Raw genomic sequence first — 23,754 nt, forward strand, 5'->3', positions numbered from 1 at the left:
GACTTGACAGCATCGGTCAGATAGCCGGGGCTACATCACTTAGCTTTTCAGTGCGGCGCAGTACTAGACAGGGCTACCCTTTGTCGCCCTATCTCTTTGCTTTAGCGATGGAGCCGCTGGCGGCCTGGGTGCGTATGGATGTGCAACTGAAGGGACTGGATTGGGCACCCGGTTTATCGGACAGGATCGCGTTATACGCTGATGATGTCCTTTTCTTTTTAACTGAGCTGGACAATTCGGGTTCGAGGATCCTGGAGATCATGCGCATCTTTGGGGAATCCTCCGGACTGTACATGAACCCCCGGAAGTCCAGTTTGTGGGTACTGGGTGACCCCGGGATGGTGGGTTCCTGGGTCTCTGCACTGCAGCGGAATGATGGCGGCCTTAAGTATTTGGGGGTGTTCCTTTCCGACACGCCGGAGGTGGCATGGTAGAGAAACCTGGCACCGGTGTGGGAACGCGCTTGCGCTGATATGAAGCTCTGGTTGCGCATGCCTCTTACCATCTATGGCCGATCGGCTATTTTTAAAATGGTCACACTCCCCCGGTTGCTGTATCAGCTACAGAACCATCCCTATCCAATTGCGCCAAAATGGTTCCAGCAGGTGAATTCTGCGCTGGGGCAGTTTATTTGGGCAGGTGGAGTAGTATGAGTGGCGATTCGCAAATGCTTCCTCTCCACCTACTGCGGAGGGCTGGCAACCTCCACTATCCTGTCCTAATACCAGGCCTCTCACCTCCTCGTACTGAATGACTGGTGGTATGGGGACAGGGGGGACACGGCATACGCGCTGGAGCGCGGCCTGATGGACCCACACTCCCTACATACCATACTATACTCGGCGCCTCTGTAAAAAAGAGCTACCACCGGGCACACAGCTGATCTTCCGCATCTGGAGGCAATCACTGAAGCATATGGGGTGGTGGAATACCCTTACGAGGGAAACCCCGCTGTGGCATAATGGGCGCCTGCTAGAGCTGGCGGCCCTACAAGGCTTTAGGGGATGGGATGCCATCGGGGTCTCGACCCTGGGCGATGTGCTCAGTCATGGGACCTTCAAGTCCTTCACGGAGCTCCAGAGGGAATTTGCCATGCCAAGGACTCAGTTCTTCCGCTACCTACAGCTCCGTCATGCGCTGTCCCCCTACTTGGAGGGAGTTGCCATGCTTCGGGAGTTTAGCCCCCTGGATGCCAAGGTCTTCATGGGCGATCTGGAGACCAAGAAAATAGCAAAGATCTATCAATCTCTGGTCACCCACAGTGTGCCGACTCTGGACGGGCTGAGAAAGACGGGGGAGGAAGACGTAGGCACTTTAGAAGAGGAAGTCTGGAGAGAGGCTCTAGCTGCTCCGCGGGGGGGGGGGGGGCGGAAATAGCCATGCGTCTCCGACTGATACAGTTTAGGTACCTACATCGGGTCTATTTTACAAGGGTCCGGCTGTGGCAGGCAGGTATGGTGGCCTCCCCGGAATGCCTTCGGTGTGGTCGGGAGGAAGGAACGTTCTTGCATACTATGTGGTCCTGTCCTGTGTTGGATCGATTTTGGAGGGGGGTGTTCTCCTGCCTAGCGGAGGTCTTGGGGTGGGAACTCCCACGTACGCCCCAGCTCGCCCTTCTACATGTCATGGAGGGAGTCGGGGGCAATGCCTACAAGCGACACCTGTTACTCCTAGGGCTCACCTTGGCGAAGCGCGATATTGCGAGGAAATGGAAGGATGTCCAGGCTCCACCACTATCGGCCCGGACAAATGGCCTTGACTTTAATATGGGGCTGGAGCAACCCATCTTTCAGGCCTGTGGATGCCCACGCAAACATTATAAAATATAGAAGAGGTTGGCTGATTATAGGGGATTGTGGTTTGATGCCCCGGCTGCGCCTACTGATGTCTCTGGGGGTTGACCGTAGGGACCTACTGGTAGGGGGTTGGCATGGGTGGGAGGGGAGGGCCGGGTGTGGGCGGGATCTTGGGGTGAATGCAGTTCTATGGATCTGTCTATGTTCTTATTTGTTACTCTTGTCCTATGACCCTAAATTGTTTTGTGACCTGAACCCAATGGAATGTTGTGCAAGTTGGGGGGGAGGAGGGGGGTTATTGTTTTTTTTAATGGCTCTATTGATTCAACTCCCTGGTGCCCTTGAATGTATCCCTGTCGGTGATGCGCCTTACTATGCTCATTAAGGGCTGCGGCAGTAGTTTCTGGGTTGCAGAGCCCTGCATATACAGTGCTATCATTTAGGTGCCCTATGTAATGGAAGTTTGTCTTAATAAAGAGCATATAGGATGGGCATCACTCGATAGCTGAAGCATTGACCGAGGGTGATGACTAACTATGCAATGTACGCTGAAAGGGAGCCGCTGAGCTCAATGCTGCACAATACTATATACTGCAGGGGTCATAACAACATCAGGAAAAAATAGATGAAAGAACTGTGGGAAGAAATTGCACAAGAGAAAAGCATTAGTAAAGAATTGTACAGATTTACTTTGAAAATGCTTTCCCACCGAGAAATTGGATTGTATGAATGTTCAGACTGATTGTGTTCCTCAAATTTAAATTCAAAGTTACGAGGAATTATTTGGATAAGTTTAGGACTTGCCTGCAAACGAAATGGAGTCTTGAAATCATTTGAAGAAATTGAAGAATTAGCAGTAAATGAAACAGACAGTACAGACAATCATAAAACTAATATGTTGCACACATATTAACCGAAAAAGAGTCAACATCTGGAACAGCTATGTCTGTATGAAGTACTTCAACATTACAGCTTGAAAAGAAATGTTAAAGAGAATGTAAAAGAAGGAAAATATCCTGTAATTGGATGTCGTTGTTTAGTAAAACATGCAAAGAGTAATCTCATAAACCACAAGAAAGTTAGTTGTGAAACTTTAGATAAGCGAGAATTTTACTATTTAGCACTTCTGTAACTGTTTAAGCCATGGTGTAGTGAAAGTAAATTATTTGCAGACTTTGACTGTTACGAAGATTCTTGTAATACATGTAAAGGTAGCGTTGCATGTACAATTTTTGCTATATATTTATAAATGTTGAATGATGAAGTTGTAAGAATATGAAAGTCCGTTGCTGCACTCGATTGAATCTCAGATAATCTTTTTTTATCTTGGTAATTTGTGTGCTACTTCATCCCAGTGCTTTGTCTGGAAGCACTCTAGTACAAATTTTGCTAGGTTGGACGGGTGTCTCCGTCCTGACGGGTGCGTGCACTTTTACTTAACATTCAAGTTTTATCAGTTATTCTCTTTAATAATCAGTTTGTTGAACTTTCTTTCTTGTTTCAAGAATAATATTTATTTAAAATTTCCTTGCATATCATTTTTCATTATCCATACATTTATGTGTTTAATATTTCTTCATAGTTTTATTTTCCACCCAATGCATTTCGGGTCAAAATTATGAACCTTCTTCAGGGGTCTACAGAAGGAGAGAAACGGAAACCATATGAGCTAGTCTCAAACATAAAGTAAAACATAGTCTAACCTCAATTTACAATATCATACATTTTCATTTCATTACATTCGCGGCAACGTTTAGCATACAAGTGTACATAGCATTGTATTCATGTCGAAGGTAGATTAGCAAGTATACATAGAGAACGGTATTGTCATTACTTCTAATGGTGATTTCATATGGCCTTTGAGGGGGGTGGCATGCAAAGAAATGGATCATTTTGTGTGCAAAAAACGTAAGCGATATATATCAAAATTAAAATTAGTGAAATCGGGAGGCCAAAATTCGGTAATAATTTAGAGCCCCGACTTAATTCAAAAGTAGCGCACCATAAGAAATTGTCTAGATGCAGTTAAAGCACTTACTTCAATGAAAAACTATGGCAAGTTTGGCATACTCCGGTCGTTCGAGATCTTTAGTATGAGATAACCAATAGCGATAGTTATGTGGTTTATTCTGGCGGGTTAATTTGTACCGAGGTTTGCTATTGGGCGATGATATGTCTCGTGGTCGCGACGCGATATGAAAAATAGACAATTCAAAGAAACTCTGATGTAATTCTATAACAATGTTGGATTTTGCTCCTATTTTAAGGAGTGATCATATCGCATTATGGAGTGTGCGCCAAAGTTTTTCACCTCTTAAAAATATTATGCGCAGATGTGCAAGTAAATAAACATAAAAGCAGAAGAATTTACCTAAAGGGGTGAAATGAAATGCATTTGAGTGCAAAATGAATTCTACCAAGTTTATTGTGATTGGAGAAATGTTACCGAAAATGTGTTGGCCATATTGGGTGAGGATGGACTCATATGGTTCACCATATTGATCACCTAATCTAAGTATACAAGTTATACAGGGTTAAAATTACATTCATAATTGGTTTAGGATGGTTACAGAAAGCACAATAATTCTATTCTATCATTCATTCCTTGGGGGCAAAGACTTTCCATTTTTCATATCCAGTAATATTCTGCTCTTAGTCTTTGTTTGTGAGGATCTGTATCACTCTGTACATTGATAACTTCCAAGATGGTAAATCTAAGTTGAGCTATATTATGACCCACAGTAGATTTGAGGTTCTTTAGATGTATATTGCTTTTATGTTCTGTTATTCTTACTTACTGAATGATGAAGTTGAACAGGAAAAGACTATTACAGCTGAAATTAGTAATGAAAGTTCTCAAGATAGTGAAACTAGTGGTCCATGTAGTCACGATCTTCTTGGACGACCAATACTGGAAAATGAAGCAGCCATTGCTATGCATGAAGTTGAAATTGCAATGCGGTACAGCAGGTCCGAACAGTGAAACAGGGTCTTGATTCTAGGATTGAGCATGTCAGAAGTTAAAGTCTGTGATAATTTCTGTGTATCCACTCTGGTCTCAACAGTGGAATGGCGTCTTGATCCCACAATGGATGATGTTAGAACTGAATCTGAGAGTGGAGATGAAGGTACTCCCTTCGACCGGGTGCAACCAACTCTAGGTTCCAATAGTGGAATGGTGTCTTGTTCCCACAATGGACGATGTCCGATATAACTTGCTGCTTGCTTTTCACAGAACTCCCTCTGTTGAGATGGATCACAGTGTGTGCTTATGCAGCTAACTGTTGTACAGGATTATTGGGCTTGGTTGACTGTAGTCGCTGGACTACAGCGCAGTACAGCAGGTCCGAACAATGAAACGGGGTCTTGATTCTATGATTGAGGATGTCAGAAGTTAAAGTCTGTAGCTAACTGTTGCACATGATTATTGTGCTTGGTTGATACCATTCGGTAGAGTACACCCTGGTACAGCAGGTCCAAACAGTGAAACGGGGTCTTGATTGTATGATTAAGGATGTCAGAAGTCACAGTTTGTGATGATTTGTGGTACCCCCTCCGATGAGGTGCATCAAACTCTAGGTCCCAACAGTGGAAAGTTGTCTTAATCCCAGAATGGATGATGTGCAATATTACTTGTTGCTTGGTTTTCATAGAACTCCCACCACTGAGGTGCATCGGACTCGGTGCTTCCGTATCTAACTGTTGCACATGACTATTGTGCTTGGTTGACACCAGTCAGTGGAGTGCACCGTGGTACAGCAGGTGCAAACAGTGAAACGGGGTCTTGATTGTATGATTGAGGATGTCATAAGTTGAAGTTTGTTATTATTTCTGTGTACCCCCTCTGATCTGCTGCAACCAAGTCCATGCTTTTGAATTGAACGGTACATGGCTGTCAGGTGTTAATGAATAGTGAGTCTGGCCTACAATGCAGACAGAAGTGTTCACAATTTAGATCGAGTGCTGATTGTTTAATTATAGAATCCAGTAGTCAAGTAACTACAACGTGTATTGGAATATACATAATATGTTTTTAGTATACTTGCTTGAAGACATTTTTTTAAATGACTTATGGGTTTACTACAATGACCAAATGTAATTTGCAAGTGCAAAGGAACACTGAATAGTCTACACTGTAAACAGCAGAAATGGTATTTGAATTGTTTTGTTTTATTTATTGCAGATTTTTCTGCAATTTATGTTGTTGTCTTTTGTGAAGAGAAAGTGAGATAAAGTATTCATGAATGTCTGTGTGAGTCCTGTCTACAATTAACAGTGCAGATAGCAGTGTTCACAATTCAGATTGATTTGATCTTGTAGAGGACGCAGTTCTGTAGGAAAAGACATTGCTGCAGTGCGCTCTGTCTACACCATGCATACGTATTATTACAGGCTCCAGACATGCTTTTTGTTGCTTAGTGTATGACAAACTGTGTAGCTGAATTCCACCTTACGTAGCTGTGGGCATTTGCTGACCGCTCTCTCTGGCCTACACTGTAGACACCAGTGTTCACAATTTAGATTGAGTTGCTATTGCAGATGATGTTCTGTTGATGGCAACAGATATTACTCCCAGTACAGCCTGCCCGTCTATAGCACACATCATCGCTGGTTGTTGACATGCTGAATGATTTTGATGTGGCTATCTGAGTGCACTAGAACTGATGGACCCTTTATGATACAATCTTTTTGTGTATTATTTTAGATCTATTAATTGTGTCTCAGTATACCACAAGTTGTGTTTCTTTTACGATAGAATATTTTTCTGTATTACTTCACATCTACTGTCTCTACCTTACTGCAGTACAAACAATTGATTCTTTTATTATTGAATGTCTGTGTGTGATCCAATGATTACTGTTGCAGTTGATGATAGCAGCAACTATTCCCTGAGGGCTGGTTTACACTCACTCCACACGCATCCACCACAGACGTCACTGGATATGTGAACCTTGTAATAAAAACGAGTCAAGCGCACATGCCCGTACCCATTTCCACTATCTATCTGTGTCCGTGTGTTCATTATCTATGCATGATACTGTCTCTGGGCCGTACTACATTACGTTGTGCTGTGGACTGCGTATGCAACCGTGTTACTTCTGGTATTGGAGAAAATTTTGGTTATGTAACTTTTAGGTGTATGGCTATCACAGGTGGAAGGCTACTTTACAGACCATGAATATTGATGAAGATGATGGTTGAATGTTGTGTGTAGTGTAAGATATATGTACATTGCAAAAAGTTTAGAAAAAAGCTCAAATGCAGTACAGAGATTGACTAAAATGGGTGGCGTTTTCCAACTGTTACAATGGGAAATGTTATGAACTAATGAAATGCTTTTTATGTGGTCACATGGCAATCGCGCAGCTAGTGTACAAAGGGGACCACACCAACGTGATTTTGCAAAAATATATTTGCTAAAATATAAATTTATTACAGTTAGAAATATATAAATGTTTAAAATATGTTTGATTATCGCTTGCTCTCATATACACTTTAAAGTTATTTAGATATAGATTTGAGACAAAAAAAATGAGGGAATGGCGTACGCGGCACAACACTGTACATCAATGAGGTAACACACGGCGTGGCAGCGTGCACTTGTCGCATTCGCAACGCGCAGCGGTCATGACCCCATACGTAATAACGTAATGCGCGGCGTGGTAGTGCATACCCGTCGCATACCAAAATAGCAGCTGGCGTGACCTCATATGTATATGTTGTTACGCGGGACGAGGTGCAACAAACCTGTCAGATACAAAATGTGCATCATTGAAATGTGGTGGATAGGATTCACGTGCTGATCGAGCTTAGTAGATTACAGGTACAAGACTGTAGTTTTCTCCCCCTAAACAAATGATATAAATATTTTTTGGGGAAGTTATAAAACATTACATATTTTTTAATGTTTAAAAAAAGGATAATAGAGTTGCAAATTATTAAAAAACAATTAGAGAAAATATAGGTGTTTATAAAAATTAAAATATGAAATTAACATTTAAAAAACCTTTGAAATTCACTGAAAAAACCATAGGTTTTACAGACGTTATAGTTAGGAATTAACGTTTAAAAAAACCTTAGAAATTCACAGAAAAAACCATAGGTTTCAGGGACGTTATAGTTAGTTGGACATTTGACTCATATAAAACCAGAGAAATTCGCCAGTTATAGTTAGTTGAGCTTACTATAACTCGCACGCTCGCAATGCACTGCTGATGACGTCACATTTTTCAGCACTCATGACATGGTCAGTGACATCACTGATGACATCTCAAATGACATCACTGATGACATCATCCACGTGATAATCTGGTGCACATATTGATGCTCTAATATAAACTTCAAAAAAGTGCCACCCCATTTGAAAATTGTGGGTCAGGTGGTATTTTACTTATTTTCAAATTAGAATGGCACCGCCAGCCACGATCCACTTGATAAAACATGATGCAGTTCATTCTAGACCATATTAGACCTCCCTCCCCGTGCTGCTTTGCATGCCCAATGCAACCTACCACCACCTTCACAGACCTGTCTGCAACTGCATTCTACTCATTACGTAAAGATGCTCACAAAAGCAGCCCACATGCAGCCACAGAATTAGCCCACACACTGCCTTAAAAAAGTATGCGTTCTTATTCATAAGACCACTGTTTAGTATAATTTTAAATATTTTAAGCAAAAAAATGTTTAGGTCTTGCAGAGAGTTGCAGCGTATGCGCTGCTCTCTCAGCGAGATTTATTGTCAATGAGGAGTTTGAGAATAGGGCTTGAAGCCCCGCCCCTCATTTCCATTGGCTGTCATCACCGTTTATACTAAACGGTGGCCTGCCATTGGAAATGAGGGTTTTTTGTGGACGCCCTTTCACCTCCGATTCGGACTGGGTCGCCTGCTTTGCTGCTGTCGCAAAGCACTTTCTTATCTTTATGGGGCCATGTGTTTCTAATTAGAAACACATGGCCCCATAAAGACAAGAGATCAATGCTTGGTTTTATTACCACAGTACGGTGAACGGCACAGTTCACTGCTTCACCTATTACATATCGTAGTGACTTTACATAGAAAGCATCCATGAAGTCTCGGTCAGAGTTTCAATAAATTGCCGGCACTGATGATTTAAAAAAAAAAAAAAAATATTTCTCCAAGTGTCTCATTTAAAGGAAGCACACGAGACAAAGTTGTCCTTGTGGTAGTTACTTGTTGTTACGAAATGCTTATTCTTTCCTGCCACCCTTTTAGAACAATTGGGCTTTTCAATGTACACGTATTCACTAGTACAGCGCAAAGGTGCAATGTCAGGTTGTTATAAGAGTCCCGCCTAATTCATGTGAGAAAACACTGCTTACTGCCTCACGCAGGTTATCAAACAGAGTTAAAGTGCTCTAATGAAGCTCAAATGCTTTTTCAGAGTCCCGTTTTGCATCGCGCATTTAACCCATTCTGTCTCGATTTTCTGGTTTTAAAAAAATCTTAATTTATGACGTTTGTACACGAAAAAGGAGCGCTATGTAACCCATGTATGGAGAGCCATTGTTGAGGGAGCGCATTTCATTATTCATGACAATCGCGTGTCCCATTTTGCATCGTGTATTTAACCCATTCTGTCTCGATTTTCTGGTTTAAAAAAAATCTTCATTGATGACGTTTCTACACGAAAAAGGAGCGCTATGTAAACAATGTATGGAGAGCCATTATTGAGGGAGCGCAATTCATTATTCATGACAATCGCATGGTTTGTCCACGCACTCAGCAGTGCTAATAAATATCGTATTACACTCGGGGCATCTGCATACCTACCTATCAATCAATCAATATAATCATTATTTCGCGATTACATAAATACCTGTCATTATCAGTAGATTTAATAACGAGTGACTCGTGAACTTATTCAGAAAAAGATACCACGTGTGGGTTTAAATACGCGTATGATGATGGCATTCTCGTCGGTTCTTGAGAAATACTTCATTTTTGCCCCCTTGAGTTTCTGTTTTTTGTTGTACTTCTCTGCTTGTCTCCACCCTCGGATCCAGTTCTCAGGTACATCTCTGCTCCCGGTGGCACCTGCCACCCCAGCTGCCGCACCAAGACAACGTTCGAGGCACTGCGCAAATTAATTTTCTCAGAACTGTTAGAAAAGCAATTAGCAGCCGTCCCGGATGCGGCAAGATCGTACAACTATACACAATGTGAAAAAATGGCATGCCGAGCTGCATCTTGTCGGGCTAATGGCTGTTGTAATTTTCTCTAAGTAGGCTCTGCTAATTCGGTTTTCTGTGCTTCTGGGAGCTCGGTGCTGCAATGTGGTTGCATACTTTTAGAGTAGTTATATTTGGGTTGTTTGTGGCCTTTTGTTGGTTGGAAGCAGGCCCGGTTCTAGCCCACCCAAACATAAACCTGGCCCACCCAAACTTGAACCGTGGCCCTGACGTCAGGGGGGCAACAGCAAATGGCCACGGCAATTAAAACGTTCATTTAAACGTTATTTTTCTTATTTTTCTAGGAGTTCCGTGATTGGGCCTGGGCTTTTTCTCAAGGGGCACCCCCAATCACGCATCTCCTTTTAGGAAGGTGGGTTGTGTCCCCGCCCACTTGTGCGGGTACAGGGGCATGGCGAAGGGGAGAAATCCTCTTTGGCACCGGGTAGTGTGCACACTGTCCTTCTGCGTGGATCTATTCTTTTCAGCACTGGAGAAAAGGAGTTTGTTGATCCAGATTCACTTTTTCTGACCCCTTCAGCTGTTTATGAGATCGGGCTGTGCCACAGAGTTTGAACGGAGCAGTTAAGAGAATGTGTGCCTATTGTTCCGTTTTTTTTTAATCTGCAAAGGCCCAGCTAGATGTATGCTTCTAGGATGTGTGTATATTAGTTATTTTTTTAAAAATCTATGAAGGCCCAGCATGACACATACTTCGTATATGCTGTGTATATTTTATATCGTTCTATCATTATCGTGACGGATGCAAGACACAACTACTAAAATGTCCAGATAACTCTGGTGATTAATGATCCTGCTGGAGAACAATATTTTGTCTGTTCCAAATTTTTAAATGCAGATAAACTGTATTTATGTGGATAGCTCAGTGGGTTACTTGCAGTACAGAAGTTACAATCCTAAAATAGAACAGTGACCTATGAACTAACATCAAAGAGCTGCATACAAACCTGAATGGTATAATTAGAACTTATTTTTTTTGGTGTTGCAATATAGTTAGAATTTACCCTGTCTTTCATTACTCTATTTTGCTATAAAGAGTTTGTTTTGGCAGATATACATTTTAATCAGTAAAGCCAACTCCGCAACCACTGTGGTATGCTTTAAGTCCTGTGTTTCTACTTTTCCAGACCAAACCCTCTTAAAACATGCTGCCCACCAGTATGGATGTCATGTGATACCTACACTTTGTAATCCTCATTGGCTTATGTGACATTCCCTATAGACAGATTTACATACTTGTATGATTCATTGTCTCTGCTTGATGTAAGTACTGTGACACCCTACACTATGAGTAGCGCTATACAACAAATGAAATCGAATATGAGAGAGGGACTACAGAGAGATGAAGGACACTGTTGGAGGGTGACAATTAGGGAATCCTAGGAGGAGGTCAAAGGGGGGCTACGGAAAGATGAAGTGAACTGTTGGAGGGTGGCAGTGAGGGAGTCTGAGGAGGAGGTGATGAGGGGGAGAGGCTATGGAGCAATGAGGGGCACTGGTGGAGGTTGGCAATTAGAGAATCCTAGGATGAGGTCAATAGTGGGAGGGTGGTAGATGCAGAGAGATGAGGGGCACTGGTTGAGGGTAGTAGTGAGTGAGTCTTAGGAGGAGGTGATGAGGGGGAGGGGATAGGGAGAGATTGTAAGGGGCACTGTTGGAGGGTGGCAGTGAGGACATGCGAGGAGGAGGTCATGGGGGGAGTGGCTTTGGGGCGATGAGGGTCACTGTTGGAGGGTGGAAGTGAGGGGATCCGAGAAGGAGGTCATTGGGGGAGGGGCTACGGAGGGATGAGGGGCATTGTTCGAGGGTGGCAATGAGGGAATCCACCGAGAAGGTCAATAGGGGGAGAGGCTATGGGTCAATGAGGGGCACTGGTGGAGGGTGGCAATGAGGGAATCCAAGGAGGAGGGCCTTAGGAGAGAGGAAGGTGCAGTTGGAGGGTGGTACTAAGGGGATTCGAGGATGAAGTCATGAGGGGGAAGGGCTTTGGAGAGATGAAGGGCACTGTTGGAGGGTAGTAGTGAGGGAATCCGAGGAGGAGGTCATTGAGGGAAGGTGGGAGATATGGAGAGATGAGGGGCACTGGTGGAGGGTGGTAGTGAGGGAGTCTGAGAGATGGAGTGCACTGTTGGAGGATGGTAGTAAAGGTAACTACAGAGAAAGAGGTTAGTGGTGGGGCGCCAATTAATAACTCTCCACATGCTCTGTATACACACAGAAGCAATCGTTGTATCTTGGTGACTTTTCGCAAGTAGATATGATGTAATTTATGGCTTGAAGACTACCTCCAGAAGCGACAAATTGGGCCGGCAGTGGCCCACCCGAAAGCACCCTTTTCCCACCCAAATAAAAATTCCTGGAACCGGGCCTGGTTGGAAGTGGGACGCATACAGAGTATTGCATCCTTGATAGCATTGGGAACTGCCCCCAGCAGTGGTATGGTCAGTTTTGCCTGATCACTGTATGTGGCATAACCTGTTTGGGACCGGTTGAGACCTGTGCAGGGCCCCAGCCCCCAACTCACCCCCAGGCCATGTGCTTGTTCTCACCCGGTCAGCCCTGCGCTGATCCTCAGATCGGAGCATGAATAACATCACAGATAACATGCAGGGCCTGAACCTCGGCGTTCAAAACACAGCGCCTTTAAAATGTTGCATGACGCAAGGCACTTCTTGAAAGCTAGCCATCGATTCTTGAAGCCTAGTTAATAGTTGATAGCTTGTCATGGGAGGGGTCACCTTCTTCCAAATGTGGCTTTAGTCAGCAGCAGGGGCATGATGGGACTTGGAGTTCTACGTTCTCGGATCAAAGTAAGGCCCTACGAGTCCCTGTATGCAAAGCGCTGATTGAAAGAACAGTGCAACATGGCTGCGTAGCAACCTTGCACACAGTTAGATAGAATAACATTCAAGGGGTGTGTGTGTGTGTGTCTGTCTCTACTGCCTTATTTCAGAGTCTGTGTACTGCCGAATTCGGAGAATATTGTTCTACAAGTACAGCTGAATGTGGTCCTGTAGGATGATGATGAACCCTTGCCTACTTAGTACGGTACGATTTAACCACCTCTAGCACTTGAAGCATCCGCAAATACGCATGTTCTCTGGTTGTACAGTCTCCTAGTTAGGGGTTTCCTAGTTTGGCTTAGGTTATGTCCCTGAAGTAGAAAATTATGTTCTCCCTTTGTTACACTCTGATCTAAACGACAATTGAGTGTGGGGTAGCAACGGATTTTTTTAGTGGCATCTCCCTACTTCAAGATTAAAAATGCAATAGGTCTCGCCTTTCATTAAGTTAAAGCCATTTGATTTGCAATACAGTACCATTAGCAAAGCAAATGGCTTTAACTTAATCAAAGGCGAGACCTATTGCATTTTCCATTCTTGTTTTATTTGTGGCCCGTGAGCTACCTATTTATCCCGACATTAGGCTTATCTTCCAAAACAAGCCATCTCCACAGCCTTTGAAAGCTTAGACGAAAATACAGTATATGAGGTGCCCATGTCAAGCTGTGCTAAAGAAATATATTTACACCTTTATTACCTTTCTATTAGATTACGTTTGCGTATTTGTTTCTAATGATCAGTGTACACATGTTATTTTCCAGAATTCCCTGGCGTAACCTCATCCGGAGCAGGAGTGGGAGAGGGCTCAGTAGACAAAGATTGTGCTACCACCAAAAGCAGCCCATCAGAGGAGATTGACAAGCATCCCAAAAAGAAAACTCCTTCTAGTGAGACAACACAACAGTCTCTCATAGCCAAAGGCATCCCTCCTAAGGAGCAAGCCCTACAGTTAAAGAAGAAACCAACACCAAAACAGTCGACGAAACAGCGTAAGTGTCTGTTGAGTACTTCTGTAGGCATCCACAATCTGTGTTGTGCTACCCTACTGGCATGGAAATGAACTTCTGATAATCCAGATTTGCATTGTTCTTATGGGTTTATACAGTGCTTGCTCTGCCTTGGGGCATTACAGTGCTTTACATAAGAACCAGACATTACCCTATTTTTTTAAGCACTGAGGGTTAGCTATATTGCCCAGAATCAACAAATGTTGTGCCAAAGCCGGGATTCAAACATGATGCCAAGTTCCAAAGAAGATTCAGAAAAGGGGGTGGTGATGAACAGAGTGTCTGAATTAAGCAGACCACTCTTACCCAGTCCAAAGATCAGGGCTTGATCCATCACCGTTATTTATCTCACTGCCCCATCCCAGCTCAGAACCTGGCTATATGCAAATCAGTCTGTCCCTGGCCCAGTGCATCATGGGAACAGGGCAGACTAAACTACCAAGCCAATTCTTCACCAGAAAGGAGACAAGCTACCGGGGACCGGTTTCTGGCATTTCAGCCGTCTTCGGCCCGGCTTGCTTGAATCCTGATGGAGCAGTGAGAAAGGGACTCATGTCTGAGTATACCCTGCCACACCTATAGTGGCCAAAAACGATTCAGAAAAGGGGGTGGTGATGAACAGAGTGTCTGAATTAAGCAGACCACTCTTACCCAGTCCAAAGATCAGGGCTTGATCCATCACCGTTATTTATCTCACTGCCCCATCCCAGCTCAGAACCTGGCTATATGCAAATCAGTCTGTCCCTGGCCCAGTGCATCATGGGAACAGGGCAGACTAAACTACCAAGCCAATTCTTCACCAGAAAGGAGACAAGCTACCGGGGACCGGTTTCTGGCATTTCAGCCGTCTTCGGCCCGGCTTGCTTGAATCCTGATGGAGCAGTGAGAAAGGGACTCATGTCTGAGTATACCCTGCCACACCTATAGTGGCCAAAAACGATTCAGAAAAGGGGGTGGTGATGAACAGAGTGTCTGAATTAAGCAGACCACTCTTACCCAGTCCAAAGATCAGGGCTTGATCCATCACCGTTATTTATCTCACTGCCCCATCCCAGCTCAGAACCTGGCTATATGCAAATCAGTCTGTCCCTGGCCCAGTGCATCATGGGAACAGGGCAGACTAAACTACCAAGCCAATTCTTCACCAGAAAGGAGACAAGCTACCGGGGACCGGTTTCTGGCATTTCAGCCGTCTTCGGCCCGGCTTGCTTGAATCCTGATGGAGCAGTGAGAAAGGGACTCATGTCTGAGTATACCCTGCCACACCTATAGTGGCCAAAAACGATTCAGAAAAGGGGGTGGTCTGCCCTGTTCCCATGATGCACTGGGCCAGGGTCAGACTAATTTGCATGTAGCCAGGTTCTGAGCTGGGATGGTGCAGTGAGCTAAAAAACGGTGATGGATCAAGCCCTGATCTTTGGACTGGGTAAGAGTGGTCTGCTTAATTCAGACACTCTGTTCATCACCACCCCCTTTTCTGAAAAGTTCCAAAGAAGGCAGCTGTAGCTGTTAGGCCACCCCACATGTTTCAATTATCGCAGTGATATAATATCTCAACTTAAACCCGCCAACCTCAAATGAGCTAGAAGCCACATCTGGGCTAGACTGAGAAACAAAACCGGCCTTGGCAAACTGCTCGGCTGCCCCCCAGAGGGGAAGGAGGTGGGAGCAGCCGAGCTGCTTACTAGGGCCAGTTTCAGCCAATTTTGTTACCGGGGGATATTGCCGCTCCAGTAACATAATCGTCCCCCAGGGGCCCGAAACCGGCCTCCACCCTGGCGGCCACCCGGGGAAATGTCCAGTGCCCGCTACGGCTAGCCCAGCCCTGTGCACCATTGAACACTTGCCTACGGAAGATTTGCCGAACTGCACAGAGCATTCAATGTCCTGCTTAGAACACTGGTACAACAAAGATTATATTTGTCAAAATATGGCTCCTTAAATCATGGTAGCATCCTTCAGGTGCTGGCACTGTTATGATTGCGGTTTTGACTGAAAACAACCTGTCAAGTCAATCGTAATGTCACAACCTTTGATCCCATAGAAATGGCACTGAAGAGACCACGCAACCCCAGGCCTCCTTAAACTGCACTAGACATGTAGTCTGCCTGAACCATATGTGAAATCCAGGCAAATTCTAAACACCAGGAACTGGGAGAAATATGTATTTTTGGCATACAGATTCTGTTAAAATATAACTGGAATTGCTATTTCAACAACAACAAGAAAAGGGTGAATTTTCGAAGTTAATTATATGATAAAAAAATTGTAAGTCATTTACTAGGCAAGTTGAACATTTTGTGAAATTGACAAGAGAGACTTAATCTTGTTGCTACTACCATAAAAAATAAAGAGACCATTTCTGTTGGTGCTGATGGCAACTTTTGGAAATCACAATTGGTATACTATCCAGGTTTATATTAAGCAGAACTAGGATTTAAAAGCACCGAGTACCTCTTAGATTACAAAGAATTTAAAGTTCACTGTGCCTAGGGGTACTTTTTGACTCGTTTGGTTCTTGGAATTCTAACATTCTTAATTGCAGTATGAAGCTCTCCTGATCTGGGCGAGCACATTTTAATCTGCCTCAGACTTCGGGTGGTAATTTTGGGGCTGATTACAATGGCAGGGAGACCGCCACCGACAGTCTGTCGATGGTGGTCTCCCTGCCATCGTAAGCAATTTTACCGCCCGCCATATTATGATGGTGGGCGGAAGTGTGGTGGTTGTAAAGATGGACCGCCACGCATCTGACGGGCTCCTTGAGCCCACCGGTGTGGCAGAGGGGCTCGTAGTCCATACAATGCTGGCCGTGCCTACCAGACCCTAATACTTTGGGATTACGATTTCCCTTTCCGCCAGCGTTACATTGCGGGTTACCCGCCATGAAAAGGGTGGCAGATAGGGACATTTGGGGCACGTGGCAGAAACTCCTCCCCCCCCCCCCCCCCCCCCGGCCTTGGCGTCAGATTCCTGTACCATGTGGCAGGTACCGCATGGTCCCAATCTGCGATACGATGGTGGACGGACTGATCTTAATCAGCCCCTTGATTATATCCGCACTTGCACTCTATAAGGCCCAATGTGCTCCCTCAACAATGTATGGAGCAAGTATCTGGGGTTATGCAAACTACTCTGCAATTTGGACTGCGGAAAACTGCATTTATAGGTGGCTACTCGCAGTGCCCCAATCGACTGTACACTATATAGGGCATGAGGAATGAGGACTCCCTTAGTTAAAAGGTTGCATAAAACGGGGGCCAATTTTATTGTGGTTACCTGTTTGACTGCTGGAGCTAACCTGAATCAGCTTATCGTCAATGATTGCCTCTCTTATGACAAAGGCCTGAGTATACCATGGATTACATATGTCCGCACTATATTTGTAGTTTTAGGGCATCCTTCCCAGTTCAATCAACCATCCTATGCCTGTGCAGAAGATAAATAAAGCTTCAGCTTCGGGAAGTTTTGTCCCGTATCCGGGAGACACCGACCATAAAGACCTAGATGCACATTTAAAAATGATTGATTTTCTTTGTTTACATTTGTTTATTGAATTTCAACTTTCAAATTTCAAATACTTGTTTTACGCATATTAGGTCATACATCAACAAAACATTTTGAGGTTCGGCTATAGATGTTTCATGGCTTGAATCCACTATGTTTCAGCTTGATGGATTGTTACAAAGTCATGCCTAAAACATTTGCAATATTTGTGATGTCTATTGCCAATAATTTCAATCTTTATGTAACATAAACTTATTATAACAAAAAACATTACAGTTACCCGTTGTCGCATTTTCAATCAATTAAATCAGCATTCTCTTTCAAGAGTTCCACGTCAACATCACGTTGTGTTTGTGCCACCTCCGCTCACCCGCCTCCCGTCGCCATCCAGTGCCCACCCCTCCCAGTGTTGGCTTTCGGAATTCTGGAATAGTTTGCCTGGATAGGTGTTAGGGGCTAACCACTCCCTCAGCCCTATGTGCCTGCCTCACTGTCTATTGCTGGCATGCCTGCATGCCATTCGCCCTATGTTATTAATTAAATCTTACTCCTCATCGTGTTCAGACACAGAGTAGTTCTGCCACAGTGTACGGAAGTCTGACAATATCGTGTCCCATAGCGTTGCCAGTGGCTGTTTCCATATCCCCACCGTTTCTTCACGGCTATAATTATTGCTTGCGCCCAACAGAGAAGTGACTGAAATCAGGCCTTTGCGTTGGGGGTTCAGGGGATTTCCAAACGCCTTGTGAGTAGGAGTTTGGACAGTATAAGTCCCAAGTCTATATAAGGGTTTTCACTTTATGCTTTTTGGACCTTTGATATAAACCTAGTAGGCATGTCTCCCATGTCTAATCTAAGGTGTACTCTGTACATTGAGCCAGATGCTTGGTGACTATGTCCCAGTATGGTCGGATAACCATGCATGTCCACCGCATGTGTAGTAGGTCTGCTCCCACCATATTGCACCTTGGACATCTGGCATCATATCGATTATAATAGTGATTTATTTTGGCCGCTGTTAAATAAGCTGTGTGTGTTATGTAACACTGAATGGGCAGGAATCTGGAATTCTGAGGGACATGTGTGGGGCTTACCAAAATGTTCTCCCATTCCCGGTCTATACTACGTCTCTGCAAGTCGTTGTCCCTGTGGGCTCAGAGGGATATTAGTGGCGGAGCTGTGTACCTACATATGGAGTCTACCAACGATCTAGTCAGATGTCGGACTGTGCCCAGCTCGTGCAGATACTACAGTGTTAAGTGGGTGGCAGGCTCTTGAGTTATATCTCCCCACAACATGTGCAATATATGCACCACCTCTGCATGTGATAAGAATTGTCCCTGTGGTAATCCGGATTTGCCAGTGAGCATCACAAACTGTAGCAGGTGGCCATCGCTGTATAGGTCTCCTGGAGTGTGCACTCTCACTTCGTCCCATCGGGAGAGTTCCAGGCCAGTGAGGGCTTGGCGGTTCCAACTATAGGGAGTGATGGCGCATATGGAGTGACCGTTTTTGTGAGTCTTAAACTGCGGCGGAAGCATTTATAAGCTACTTGTACTTGTAGTTGGGTACGCGATTTTCCCTTCCTACCTGGATGGAATATCACTACTATCTGGGAATGCCTGTATCCCGCTGCAAGCGTGACAGTATCTTCTAATTGTCGTGCACTGAGTCATCTGGCCACCCACTGGAGCTGTGCTACTAGATAATATTGCTCCATATTAGGAACCACAAGGCCCCCTTGATCAGGCGAGGGGTACATTTTTGTTAGTGCTACTCTACTGCATGATCCATGCCATATGAATTGCCTCATATCGTGCTCGAACCCACTTAAAAACAGCTATTGGATATGTACTGGCAGGTTTGTGAAATGGTAATGGAAACGTGGAAGCACCACCATTTTCAGAAGTTCAATACGTCCCGTAATTGTCATGGTTAGCGTACTCCAGAGGGCCATTTGTGCATGCACTGCTTGAACCAGGTTGCCCTCAAATAGGTCCGCATGTTCCCTGTATATGAGTACCCAGAGGTAGCAGAATGTTGTTAGTTGCCAGTGTACTGGCGTGCCACTAAGAAGCAGATGTGGGTCCGGGGTGGATTTCTGAAAAAGGGTACAGGCACAATTTTTCCCAGTTCACTCGAAGACCCTAGACAGAGGCAAAATCTAGCAATGTTTTTTCTGTTGCTGCACATGAAATCCCAACATCTTTGAGATAGATCAGAAGATAGTCTGCATACAATGAGACCGTGTGTATCCTAGCTCCCGAAGGGATACCCCATTCCTCTTGTGACCTAGGGAGGGACTCGGCTAATGGCTCAGTGGCTAATGCGAACAATAAAGGGGAGAGCAGGCAGCCCTGTCATGTGCCCCGTTCAATTGGAATCTGCTCAGACAGATCCAGGCCTGTTCTAACTCTAGCCAAGGGCTGTGTATAAATTAATTTTACTGGTCCTAGAAACCCATCTTCTAGACCATATTTCCGGAGTGCAGCAAAGAGGAATCCCCACTCTAGGGTATGAAATGCCTTTTCCAAGTCTAGCACTAAGCAGACAGAGCGTGCCCAACTCTCTCTTGAGTAGTATGGTACCCTGAAAAAACGCCGCAGATTCAGGGATGTGGAGCGGCCGTTACAAACCCATTTTGGTCTGCATGGAGCAGATGTGGCACAAGTGGAGCCAATCTGTCTGCAACTATTTTAGCTTGCTCTTTGTAATACATGTTCAATAGTGCTAACTGGCAGTATGAGCCTAACAGTTCTGTGTTTCTGTTGGTTCAGGTAATGACAGTAATAATGACTCTCGGATTGTGCCTGGTAGCACCCCTGTTAATTGTGCATTGTGATATACCAAAAGGAGTTGTGGGGCCAGAGACAGCTGATATGCTTTGTAGTACTCGTCTGACAGTCTGAACGCTTGTATTGCCATCTGGACCTCCAGTAGCATGACTGGTGCGTCTAGGTCGTCTCTTTGCTCTGCAGACACTTGGTGTAGGCCCAGAGGGAACAGAAATAGTTCTAGTTCTGCCGGTGCAGGAAAGATTCGGGATTTTATACTCTGGTGTAGTGTGACACAAATTCACAGTGGATGTCAAATTGTTTGGTGAGTACCTGTCCTGCGGCGGACTGCTTTCGAAGTATATGTGATTGTGCATGTTCCTGACTGATCATCCTTGCTAGCAAACTGCCATCCCTGTCCGTTTTCACATGGGTGCTTGCTGCATGCGCCTCATAGTTTAAGGAAAAACAACAGTTGATGGAAAGAATGCAGAACAATGTCATACATTCACCCCAGTACAGAGATCTGGGCCTCAATCCATCGTTTTTTTGCTCACCATGCCATTCCAGTTTGAACCCAGATATATGCAAATCAGTCTTGTTCCTGTGCCTCATGGGAACAGTCCAGCCCGAACTGCCAAGCCAGGTTCTCCCTGGACTGGGAACAAGCATCCTAGGACTGGTTTCTGGGTTTCACCCCTCTTCACCCAGGATAGCTTGATTCCAGAGGCATAGAGAGCACGGGACCCACGTCTGGGCATACCCGTCCACCTCAGGGTGACAAATGGAAAAACAACAGTTGATGGACAGAATGCAGAACAATGTCATACATTCACCCCAGTACAGAGATCTGGGCCTAAATCCATCGTTTTTTTGCTCACCATGCCATTCCAGTTTGAACTTGGCCATATGCAAATAAGTCCTGACTCTGTGCCTCATGGGAACAGTTCCAACCGAACTGCCAAGCCAGGTTCTCCCTGGACTGGAAACAAGCATCCTAGGACCGGTTTGGCTTTGCTTTGTTCGCCCTAAGTTGGCAGAGTATGCCCAGACATGGGTTGCTTGCTCACTTTGCCACTGGATTCAAACTACCCTGGCTGATGACGGCTGATTACGGCTGATTAGCCAAAAACCGGTCCCATGTTAACTTCCTCCAGCACCTGGGGTTTGATGGCTGTAGCAGGCGTTGGATAATCGTCGGATTAGTGGGCCATAGGATGGAGCCTCTCTAGAGTGCATCCGCCATCATAGTTGGTTAGCGACGCCCACCCACATTAAAAAGTGTTTTTGGTTCAGAATTTTACTTATCGGTTACACAAGATTGGTAGGAGAGGTTGTTATTGTTTAGTTTTAGGGCAGGAACTGTTAAATATATGTATTGGTTCCCATTGAGACACCATCAGTATTCCTCTCACTATAATTGCCCATGTGATAGTGTATCTGCACAGTTTTTACTGTATTTTACTTTTTTGTCTGGTAGTTATTGCAAAAAGCTTTTAATCCCTGTATTAAGGAAACATAGTTTTACACTGTATAGAATAGCATTACAAATTTTTTAGCATAAAGGAAATTTGTTTTTGCATGGGACCATTTCTCTATTTGGTTGTGTAATATATAAATACTATGCTTTGTAGTATATAGTTGTGTTTTTTTATTGGATTGTTTTTATGCACTTTTATGTGGGTCTTGGATACTCCAATAAAGTTTGATTTGATATGATATAGCCTACTGGAAATGTATCCTGGATTGTTCCGTAATTATCATTCTTTCTGGATTGAACAATGTGTGACGGTTGCAAAGATCAGGTTCTTAATGTTCGTTCAAAGCTGATTCAGATCTTGGGCATGTGGCTAGTTTAATTCATGAGGTGTTATTAACCCGTAGAAAATGAGTGACAAGAAACAGGCAGTGTCAGAGGAAAAATAACAGAAAACTATTGCATAGGGCTAGTATTATGGAACTTTTCAATCTTGTGCAAAGAAAAAAAGCAAACTAACAAGGGCCAGACAGGATAATAGAAGATGGATTTCTTGATTCTGCTGCTTTTAAATCCACAAGACCTATTTTAAAGGCTAATAGTATGCTCAAATCATGAGTCATTGGGGTGTGATAATCCTTTCTTCTCTTGCGGGTGAGTAGTACGCTATACAAGTATCAATTTACATTTCTTCTCAAACATTCTTCAAACTTGAACCAAAACAACTAACCACTGTTACAGGGTATAACGTTGCACTTCAAGTCGGTCCAAACTACAGGAGCTATACTCCTTGGTTTAACTGTAAATAAAAAAAACAATAATGTAAGCTTGACATGCACATATATAGAAGGAGCACTCTGTGAACATTAGAAGTAATTTGTACTAGTTGAAATAATTTCAAATTAAATAAAGTGGAAGAGGTCTTGTTTGCAGTCAAAACTTTGGGGCTGATTACGATGACATCTGCCATCGTATCGCGGAATAGGACCGCCCACCTACAAGGCGGCAGTGTCACCGTAGGCATTACAATACGACCGCCACCACGGCGGTCTCAATGCCTATATTTTACATTGCGTTGGGTGCTGCTGGCTCCAGCACCTGCTGCATTGTAAAAAATGGATATCTCGAGGGGACCCATAGGTGTACCCCGGATCCCATGTCTGGTGGCCAGGGAGGAAGGGGGGCCCCCAAAGTGCCTTTCTGCCAGCAAAAGGCCGGTGGAAAAGGATATTGTAGCACCGCCAACATGGTAGGGACTACAAGCCCCTCCACCATACCGGTGGGCTCAAGGAGCCCGTCGGATGCGTGGCGGTAGGATTTTCCGACCGCCATCACCCTGCCCGCCATCACCCTGCCCGCCATTGTGATATGGCGGGCAGGAAACATTTTTTTTTTTAACTTTTCCAAAACCTTTATTGTTGTTGAATCAGTCTTACACAGCTCCAGGCCTACAACCCAGGGGCCGGCCGCAGTTGGAATGAGGTCAATAGCCGAGACAAACTAGTGGAACACAGCCATGATGCCAACAACCCGGGGGTCCGGCAGCGATGCAACAGTCTCCTAGAGACATCCTATCGCAGGCGCCCTGAAGCTGTGTAAGCCCTCCCAGAGTTGGATGAGAGACCCCCTCCCCCAACCCGCCCAGCCCCAAAGACCACCGAATACGGTAGTCACAATTAACGATACCTAGGTCTATCGACATATACTGACTCAAGGACACAGAAAAAAACAAAAACACCCCCTCCCCTCCTCACACACAACCATAGCCTTCCCGACCATTACTGTGAATTCTGTAGCTTCTATACGCCCCTGTTGCATATGCATCTGTTGGCACGGGTCAGAACTGTTATAGCCTGCCTATAGCCACTAGCACTAGCTGCCCCTCCCCCCCAGTAGTAAGGGGGAACGCGCTCTCCGAGTTCAGAACCTCCGCCGTAGTCGCAGCCCTGGAAGAAATATCTAGTCCTTGCCCATGTGTTGCTCAGTTGTTGGCGCCACCGGCTTGCTATCTCCCACTATCGCTGCCTCTCCCCCTGGGCTCTCCGCATTCAAATGTGTTAGACACAAACCCCAGAAGTTCTTCGGCCGGGAAGTCGGGGGTAGCAGTTCACTATAGTGTTCTGATTGCATGCAGCA

At 44.7% G+C, this 23,754-nt stretch overlaps 1 protein-coding gene across 2 annotated transcripts in view; it reads left to right on the plus strand.

The window, feature by feature from the left end:
- Nucleotides 1–23,754, plus strand: part of LOC147683309 (nuclear body protein SP140-like protein) — a 768,218-nt gene that overhangs the window by 213,651 nt on the left and 530,813 nt on the right. For both annotated transcript variants that reach the window (XM_086943760.1, XM_086943761.1), the window contains exon 4: nucleotides 13,615–13,842. In XM_086943760.1, coding sequence (XP_086799886.1) covers nucleotides 13,615–13,842 — 228 coding nt within the window. The remainder of the gene's footprint in view (nucleotides 1–13,614; nucleotides 13,843–23,754) is intronic.

This window comes from Lissotriton vulgaris, chromosome 11, assembly GCF_964263255.1.
Source record: "Lissotriton vulgaris chromosome 11, aLisVul1.2, whole genome shotgun sequence".
Classification (NCBI taxonomy): Eukaryota; Metazoa; Chordata; class Amphibia; order Caudata; family Salamandridae; genus Lissotriton; species Lissotriton vulgaris.